Source organism: Bombyx mandarina, chromosome 11 (genome assembly GCF_030267445.1).
Source record: "Bombyx mandarina strain Sakado chromosome 11, ASM3026744v2".
In the NCBI taxonomy this organism is placed as follows: Eukaryota; Metazoa; Arthropoda; class Insecta; order Lepidoptera; family Bombycidae; genus Bombyx; species Bombyx mandarina.
Genome location: NC_143218.1, coordinates 16,005,060 through 16,014,770, shown reverse-complemented (window position 1 = coordinate 16,014,770; position 9,711 = coordinate 16,005,060). Strand labels below are relative to the sequence as shown.

The 9,711-nt window shown below is 37.0% G+C and overlaps 1 protein-coding gene across 1 annotated transcript in view; it reads left to right on the top strand.

Moving 5' to 3' along the window:
* Positions 1 to 174: 174 nt before the first annotated feature.
* The window catches only part of Elys (AT hook containing transcription factor 1 homolog), a 32,890-nt gene continuing 23,353 nt past the window's right edge, over positions 175 to 9,711 (top strand). The window contains exons 1-14 of the mRNA XM_089731092.1: positions 175 to 479; positions 814 to 943; positions 1,917 to 2,209; positions 2,284 to 2,681; positions 3,426 to 3,578; positions 3,772 to 3,904; positions 4,034 to 4,150; positions 4,734 to 4,901; positions 5,523 to 5,710; positions 6,454 to 6,579; positions 7,281 to 7,372; positions 7,968 to 8,071; positions 8,551 to 8,713; positions 9,335 to 9,457. Of these exons, the coding sequence (XP_089587218.1) occupies positions 383 to 479; positions 814 to 943; positions 1,917 to 2,209; positions 2,284 to 2,681; positions 3,426 to 3,578; positions 3,772 to 3,904; positions 4,034 to 4,150; positions 4,734 to 4,901; positions 5,523 to 5,710; positions 6,454 to 6,579; positions 7,281 to 7,372; positions 7,968 to 8,071; positions 8,551 to 8,713; positions 9,335 to 9,457 (2,285 nt within the window). The 5' untranslated portion in view covers positions 175 to 382. The remainder of the gene's footprint in view (positions 480 to 813; positions 944 to 1,916; positions 2,210 to 2,283; positions 2,682 to 3,425; positions 3,579 to 3,771; positions 3,905 to 4,033; positions 4,151 to 4,733; positions 4,902 to 5,522; positions 5,711 to 6,453; positions 6,580 to 7,280; positions 7,373 to 7,967; positions 8,072 to 8,550; positions 8,714 to 9,334; positions 9,458 to 9,711) is intronic.

Below are 9,711 nucleotides of genomic sequence, written 5' to 3'. Positions count from 1 at the left end.
AACCATTTTTCTTAAAAAATTATAAAATTAGGCAGTATAGTATGATAACTTTGCCTTTATAGTTGGAAAATAAAACTACTACAACGCAACGTCAAAATCATAGATTATACACTTAATATATGTCAAAATTGTCAAATTGAAGGTTCCGTTTTGTTTTCTATTCTAAAAAACGGCATACCGCCGTGGAATATTACCAAAAAATGAGCGTTTATCAGTAATACCTAACTTTCATCATTTACTTCAACCTTCAAAACCCGTGCTGTGCACAAATCAAGCATAATAAACCTGCTAAATTATTTTATTTATCCAGAATAGCATGTATCCTAACCTCATTTGAAGTTCGGATAAATTAACAAAAAGAATATTAGTAAATTATTTAAAAATGCAAAAACTACAAGATAGCGTTTTTTCTATTATTAAAACAACAAACTTATCTCCAGCTGTGTTCAGCTTCCTACAGCCTAAAGAAGAATTTGAAGGTATGTTTACTTCAATGACAACATTTTTAAAAATAGTATATATTATCAAACAAACAGTTGTGTAGGCGCAAATCATGTGCTCTCTACTTTTTCTATTAACTTAACTTGAATCAAAACGATTAGTAACGTGCGTGCGTAGTGTACTTCACCCGCTTATAATTTTTGTATCATGAATCTTGGTGATATGTATACAGTTATGAATACTAACTGGTAGAGATGCAGTACCATTGATCTGGTTTGATGATAAACCTAAAACGTAAACACGTGTGCTTATTTTCCTTCAGATTAAATATGTTTGTATTGTGCTATTTTTAAACCACGATTATAATTTCAGATAATACACCATTAGGTGGGATTTTAAAAGATACCAAACATGGCTGGCTTGCGTTGGGACCAAAATTTTGTGTTGTTGATCTTAGAACTGGCCTTAAAGTTGCTGCAAGAACATTTGGGCACAAATCCAAGTTAGTAAAGTAGTTTTGTAACATTTGATTGTTCTTGTGTTACATACATACTCACCTTACCTTAAATGGACTAATCTGAGTCATCAGTCCAAACAGTTAGAAATGATCTAAACAATTTAAACATTTCATTTGTAAAATTATTTCAGTTCTAAAAGTTTTTGTAGTCTCTATGTTATTTAAAGAAAACTTATTTTAATGAATACATTCAAGTTTACTGAGATTCTGACAACTAAAAAAAACATTTGGTAATGCATGCATTATCTATATGGATACAAAGTATTTTATTATATACACACCTTGTACAGTAATAACTAGCACAGTGAAAAGAAAGCACTGCTTTTGCTAGGGCTAGTGTTAGCAAGTCCTCTTAGCTTGAGCTCCATTTTTGAGAGAGATCACCTCCATGAGATCACCTAACAAATCAGGTGTAGTTGGGCCCTTTGGGCTACCAAAGATTAAGTAGGAAAAAAGTGTTCTTATAAGTAATGCACTGACAATAGCATATGTATATAGATATATTATTCCAAAGAAAATTTTGATACAATCAACTATATCTCTGTATTGTTGAAAGTATGCAGCTAGCATTTATGATGTAAATACATGATTTATGTGTAAAATTATAAATTTAGGTGTCTTTCATATTACTATGTAAAAGCTCCTTATTTGCGTTTCTTACATTTCCGTTTTCATTAATCGCAGATAAAAAAAATGCACCAAATTCCTATTTGCAACTAAAGATTTCTTTATTCACGGATCGATTTGTACATCACGACATACACATTGATAAAAAGGATTTCAATATGTAGGCAATACGCAATACGCAGCAATATGTAGGCAATATGCAGCATATTCACAGACTGGATACCCCGTGAAAGAGCTTTTACTGTTATCATTGAATGTTAAAGAAAATATGGTACCTATTTAATAAATATATAATATAGGAATAAGATAATTTATCCCATTTTCATTGCAGGAACTCTCAAATAAGTGTAAAATGTGTGGTCGAATTGCCTAGACCTTTGTCGGAAAACTCTAAACAACTAGTCATCAGCCTACAATGTGACGACATGGGGCTAATATGTTTCTTCCACATAAACGGGTCTCAGATACTGAGATGCATACAAACGGAAGTTGTTATAACGCAATTGAGCGTGTGTGATGCTTTGCCTGATGGAGTTCTTTCATGCTTTGATGGAATTATCATGGCAGGCACTAAGAATGGAGCTATAGTTGCTATTGATCTCAACAGAGATAGCTTACGACAGGGTAAATTATTTTCGTGAATAAAGTGAAACTTCTGTGCATCCCATGCCATTCTAATTGAAATAATTTCGTTACAGCTTTAAAAGACACCTCAGAAGGCTATGAACACTTAATCCGTGATGAACTCAGACCAGTAAACCTATCTTTCCTTCCCTACAAAGAAATCCACGATATAGATGAACAAAGAGAGCTTGCTTTAGAAAATGATGATCACCTATCTATTTTACTTAATGAAAATTCTCTAATAGATGGTCAATTTATGTTTCGTAATCCTGATGGAACTGTACAAATGAAAGCAAAAAAAGATCACATTAGAGTCACAGTTTTACAGTATTTACCTCAATTGGCCAGTTTAGCTGTTGGATATAATTTTGGTGCATTTCAAATATGGAATATGATGACTTTGGATTTGGAATTTACTTCACAAGTAAAATTAAATATTGATTGTTTGCCTGTTACACATTTCGGATTCCAGGTAGGACATATTGTATTAAAATAGCCAAATCGTCATTGAATTTTTTTAAAGCACTGAAGGTTTTTTTTACTGCCCACCTTGATAGTGTCATTTGGTTAATGAAGCTCATGGACATTACAACCTATCTGCCGCCATCAATCTTGAAGTATGTGAGATTGAAGTGTCATTTGTATTGTATAATGGTACCCCAAACCATCCCGCAGTACGTAACCCACACTATATACTGGAAAAGGTAACTACTTCACAGTGTTAACTATAAAAAACATATGATGGTTTTTACTGGTGTTAAGACCTCTTGTGAGTCCGAGCGCGCAGGTACCACCACTCTGCCTATTTCTGCCGTGAAGCACTAATTCGTTTCGGTTTGAACCACTTAACAAACACCAGGTGGCTGTAACCAATAAAAGAAAATATAATTTAAAAAAGCCATCTAACCAATAAAAGAAAATATAATTAAAAAAAAGATACCAACTTTGGTGGGAAAACTAACAATAGTAAGCCTTAATTGCAGTTCTTTGTAATGATAACCATTTTGTAAACTTTGTGAGGGGCATTAACTCATTAATCAAAAATTTAAATTTTTTGGATTCTATGCAATATTTACCATAGCATATGCAAAGGTTCATTAGTAGGGATAACTTGATTATTAGTTATATGTGACTTAACATAAATGATAATGTGCTTTTTGGATGATAAAAATTTAGAAAATACACTTGAGGTAATATGGCCATTACATTATTTCAGGAGCCATGTGATGACCCTAGAGCTTTTTGCTATTTATGGGTAATATATTCCGTCATAGATAAATTTGAAGAGGAAGAATTCCCTCTGGCCATAATGTATTCATTGACATACCAAGGAAAGCGAATGCTTTCAGATACTAAATGTCTTTACCAGGTAAGCTTTGAAGTAATAAAGGATCTATTATTAAGATAATAGTAAAGTTTCAGCTGATGTTTCACCACTACTTCACAATTTTTTTAAACTAAGAAAATCAGACTAATTTTGGCTTCACAGCCCAGCTGATGATTGGTACAAATACGTTATATTTCTTTAATTGATCATATAAAATTTCATTCATTGTTCCCAGGATTTCTCCAGTGCTGCTATAAGATTCGAACTGAAATTGTGTGGAGAAGAGAACAGTTTGCTTTTGGGAGGCAAATGTGTGTCCTGCCATACGTACTCTGTGAATTCAATGTTGGGTGCCGAAGGGGAGGACAGTATGTTTCATCTTACATATTTGAAGCAGTTGCTCACTTTGTACATTGTAATAGTAACAAAAAATGAATTTTAACTTTGTAGTTATATTGATCAGACATAAAACATTCTAAACATTTTATTTATTTCAGGTATGCTAAACATATGCCAACTAGTTTGGGAGTGTTGGGGTGAGAACCCAAATTCATCTTTGCAATACGGAATGCTTTTGTTTGATCTCGACCAATGGTACAAGGATCAAATGCCAGGTAAAAATCAACTCTGTCCCAATAAAATATGGTGTATTGTGTTAATTAAATCGTGAGTTTAACTGTCTGTTCACGAAAATAATAGGCCAATAATCTTATGTTGCAATTTGTGTAGTGAGAAACTTGCACTGTTTTATATTTCATCCATATAGCACTCAAAAATACCCTACAGAAATAATATTTTATTGTATTGTTATATACATTATACACGTCTTGCTTTTTCATTAAGTATGTATGTATAATTATTAATGTATGCTTTAATTATTTAATACTAGGCGATGCAACGTCACAATCGTTTTCAGTTATTTAAATGTGGAGACATTTATATGGTGTTTAGTTGTAAGGTTAGGTTTTATATAGTTTAAGTTCACTGTTTGTCTTCCAAATAAATAAATAAAATATATATTGCCATGCTCTGAAAATCTAATGAAATTTAACATAGTGAAGATATATTTCTGATCAGATAATTTAATTGCATTATCTCACTATCCAAAAGTTATTCGTACTGGGGGCTTTAAATTATATATTTTTCATGCCGATTGAACATAAAAAAATTAAAAAAAAACTAATGTTTTTTTTCTAGAAACGTACAGTTTAGAAAGTAATGCTTTTATGAGTGTGATCTGGTGCCCGGAGTTAAGCGCCGGTGGTAGCACAATGCTGGACGTGAGGCTGGACCCGCACTCCGTGGCCGTGTACTGCCATGCCACGAGACTGGAGGAGCACTTTTATCCGAATTCTTTACAGTATAGTGAGTGTTCATATATTATCATCATTATCATATTCAACTACGTCTCTTCTGGCTGAGCCCTTACTCGCCCACTTGTCCTTGTGAAACTGGAAAGGCCTCGGAGCCACCAGTAAACTCTCAATCATAAAAAAAAAACGATTAACGTATACTAACATAGCATAAATGTAACAGGACATGTGTTTTATTACTAATACATTACCAATTATAATAAATATTCAATCAAATTACATATTATGTGTGCTATTTTCTTGAATTTCAAACGATGTAAAAAATTGTATTGAAATTTTACTTGAAACAAATTTTGATGTTCAAAGAAATGATGGAATTTTCAAAATTTATAGCAAAATTACCTTATAGTTAAAAAGACATACCTAACAAAATTATTCAGTAATGTGAAATATACTGAGACCCTTAGAAGTTATATCTCAAGGTGGGTGGCGGCATTTACGTTATATATTATTATGTGTATGGACTCCGGTAGCCACTTAACATCAGGTGGGCCGTGAGCTCGTCCACCCATCTAAGCAATAAATATATATAATTTAAGTTACAGGCAACAGTTTCTTGTGAATTAATTTGTCCAAAGAGGTTTTAAGTTGTTGAACATTGTGCGTTGGTCAGATTGCGTGTCGCTGAACACGTCGGAGTCGAGCGTGCTGGGCACCGTGGGCATCCAGCGGCAGCTGCTGAGCGCGCTGGAGGCGGCGGGCCCGGCCGCGCTGCTGCACCCCGCGCCCCGCGCCGCCGCCGCGCGCGCCGCCGGCCTGGCGCCACTGTTCGCGCCGCCCCCCGCGCCCGCGCCCACGCCGGTGACGCCCCTTGCTCACCTAACACCCGGCTCTAGGTCTCGAATGACGCGAGCGCCGTTACCTGAGCCCCAGTAAAGGCTTCGTCAAACAGAACGCGTACTTAGCGCGCGTCAGAACGCTATACTGACGGCGCGCTATGACTCCGAGATGTGTTGTACTACTATGGCAGTACGCAACGCTCTGTTGCGGCGTTAGGACGCGTTGACGTCAGGCGTTGTAATTCATGACAATATTTTCTCCAATTATTCCAATGGCATCGGTAGGGCGGTAATTGAACTCATATTGATAGACTACACAACATTCCCTGAATGCAATGAATATGACTTTTTACAGTTAGGCAATTACGTATTACTTATGCTATTAAAAATCCTTTTAAAAACACGTATGTGTCAATTTGTCTACGATTTAAAATACTACCAAACTGAAATATGAAACAATTGAGTTGCATTACATCGTATATTTCCTTATTATTAGAAATTTTATATTATTATAAAGATAAGAGCAAGCCCTAAATTTTATGTCGATTCATTTGAATAGTGAAACTGCAACACGGAGCGTAAGGTGACGCGACGCAAATGGTGACGTCAGACAACTAAGAAGCGCTTTTTTATTTAAAAAAATCAATTATCTTCTTATAAAGTAATATTTTAGAGCTGTGAACAATAGCGGGCTTTTGTTGATGTGATTATAATGAATTAGGTTTGATACAAATGTTATTCAACTATCCTATTATTTCTCTATAGGACGAGCAGCGTAAGTTCCTGCTGTCGGTGGCGTTAGAAGCTCGCCTGTGCCGGTTCCTGAAGCGGTGCGCCCACGACTGGGCCACCGGCAGCCACGCCGGCGTCGGCTGCACGCTCTCCTTCATGGTGAGGACAACTGAGGAACAGTGGTACTGGTGGACCTCTTGTGAGTCCGCGCGGTTAGGTCCCACCGCCATGCCTATTTCTGCCGTGAAGCAGTAATGCGTTGCGGTTTGAAGGGCGGGGCAGCCGTTGTAACTATACTGAGACCTTAGAACTTATATCTCTATGTGGGTGGCGTATTTACGTTGTAGATGTCTATGAGCTTTGGTAACACCTCGTCCACCCATCTCCAATAAAAATAAAAGAAGTCCAAAATTAAAATCCAAACGGATTGAAATGCATACCTGTGTTATCTTTCGGAACGCATTACGGTTTTCGACGCAAACGATCAGTCAGATCAAATCCTGCAAATTTAAGAAGAAATAATTGACAACTACCTCCTATAAGATGGAAATAAATAATGAACAGACTACCAAACTGAATGATACAGAAACAATAGAAACGTCTACCTGGATCGTATATCATCTTCTCTGCAACTCATTGATAACTACACTAAATTTATAAAAATAAAATTTAGATATATTGTCCAACGTAGAAAGTATGCAATCTTCAATGTTTTTTTTTTATTGCTTAGGTGAGTGGACGAGCTCACAGCCTACCTGGTGTTAAGTGATTACTGGAGCCCATAGACATCTACAACGTAAATGCGCCACCCACCTGTCGACAATGACAGTGTATAATGTTAAAATATTGATTCGTTCTAGATCGATTGGTGCTGGTCAAGAGCGCTGGAACTGAAAGAGAACGCAAAAGAAATAACTTCACCTCTGTTCACATCATTTTCACTTCCAGACAGGTAAGTTCTTAAATGAAATCGAATAGAATTAGATAGTGAAAATTACAACAACAATCTTTGGTCTGACTGTACGAGTAATATAAAAATCGTTTTTTTTTTTCAAGAAATGCTAATTTTTGTTTTTAAAATCGATTCAGATATCAAAACCCGGAAAGCGTTTTAATGTGATGCTAGACAGATAATGTTACATTTATTTTATTTCCTTTTGTGTCTTTGTAACCAATTTGACAATCCTCGCCGATAAAATTAAGCGCTTAAACTTCAGAACTATTTATTAGGCGATCGATTAAGGTATCGAGACTGTGGCAAACAGTTGTACATATATACAAAAGTTAGCCACATCTGACATCATAGATAGATAGATAGAATTTATTTAGCATGTAATAATAGATAAAATATCATTTTTTACAAAACAGTGATTATATACCATACCATTTAATGATATAATAATTCAGTTAACATTCTTTACACGAGTATTTAAGTAACAGTATGACAGGTGTCATATTATTATTCAAAGCTAATAACTTATAATTTAATTAAAAAAAAAATTCTCAGTTGAAGCTAATTTATTGTACTCATTTGATATTGCACTCAGAAACTCTGTCAGAAACCTCGAACACTGCGTTCAACAGTTAACGCAGTTGACAAGCCTGCTCGATGCTATCCTCACAAAATGCTGTAATCTCATCGTTCCCGATGGTAAGATATTTGTAACTTATAACTTGCTCGTCAAACCCGGCTTTCTTGGTTGAACGACCTGTGATTTGACTACGATCTCATCACTACTAAACGCCACGGGGTCACCCGATAGCCCAACCTAAGATTTCAAAAAAAACCAGCCAAAGTCTAAAGAAAATAAATACCATACAAAACTGTTTTAATATTTGTTCTTTTTGTTATTGTACCCCAGTAGAGCTCATTTCTGCACCTAGAGCCACTGCGCTGATCCAAAGTGCATTTCCAGAGCTATTTTTCTTCCAATTTTCGACCTTGGATTTATTTACCCTTTTACGATGTCACATGTCATGATATTATTGATGCTTGAGAATCATTCTGAGTCGCACGCAGCGCGTAAACTAAACGAACTTCAGTGTCCGTGCGTTCGCAAACGAGCTCGTGACGTCACAGCCCCCTCCCAACCCCCCTCGTCACAATTAATGGTAGCCATTTTCCGACAGCCCTGAGTGAAATCGAGGAGAAGTACAAAGGCATCGGGACAGTGTCGCTGTACTTCCAAGTGGTGCAATGGTTCCTGCGCGTCGGCCTGCTGCCGGAGAGGCTGGACGCGTACGAGGCGCTGCCGTACCCGGCCGAGCAGCTGCACGCCATCTACGCGAAGAGGTACCGGACCCGCGCTACCTTACGTCAGGCGATATAAGGTCGATATTTCAACTGTAGTTGATAGACGCAGGACCCGCGCTACCTTACGTCAGGCGACATAATGGCGATATTTCAACTGTAGTTGGCGTATCCTTCGAACAGGCACGCAGGTCGCCTCACGCGATAATCTTGAGGAACGGGTTGCGGGTTGCGGGTATATATAGGCTAATTATAGAATATTATATTGATTTTATTTTATATTTTTTTGTTATATTTTTATTTTTACCTGCTATAGGATCCATCGTTAGTTTCAGATTTGGACATCGGCATAGTCTCGTCCTATATAGACCGCGTCGTTTCAATTATTTTAACACTGACTAATTTTCTATGTGGTATGATGTGGCGGTAGCCGTCATAAAACACAAAATATTTGACAAATGCGCTTACGACATTCTCAACATAAGCTTGCACATATACAAGTTCCGAACAACAACATTAGGACCGTCGGTCTACCGAGCAATATCACCCGCTCGGTGAAACACGGTGGTCGTACAAAAGCTTTCAGACCAATTTTCACTTTAATTCTGGACGACAGTTTAACTTTTTAAACTTGAGCTTAATATAACGTTTTTTACGTTTCAGACGCCTCAAACTAAATCGCTTACAAGACAACGCGTCGCACGAGCTGGGCGCGCGGGCGTCCTGCTCGCTGCTGTACATAGATCAACTCATCGAACAAGAGTTTGCTGGGGATAGGATACATCAGTGAGTTCATCATTGATCATGTTGGTTTGAAGTGGTTGCTGGCGACTATCATTGTTAAGATATGCCATTGAGGCCTCGGATAAATATATCCATATTTTTTTTCCTTATGCGCGCTCACGGCCCATCTGATTTTGAGTGGTTACCGGAGCCCCATTTCAAACCGAAACGCATTACTGCTTCACGGCAGAAATAGGCAGGGTGATGGTACATACCCGTGCGGACTCACAAGAGGTCCTACCACCAGTAATTACGCA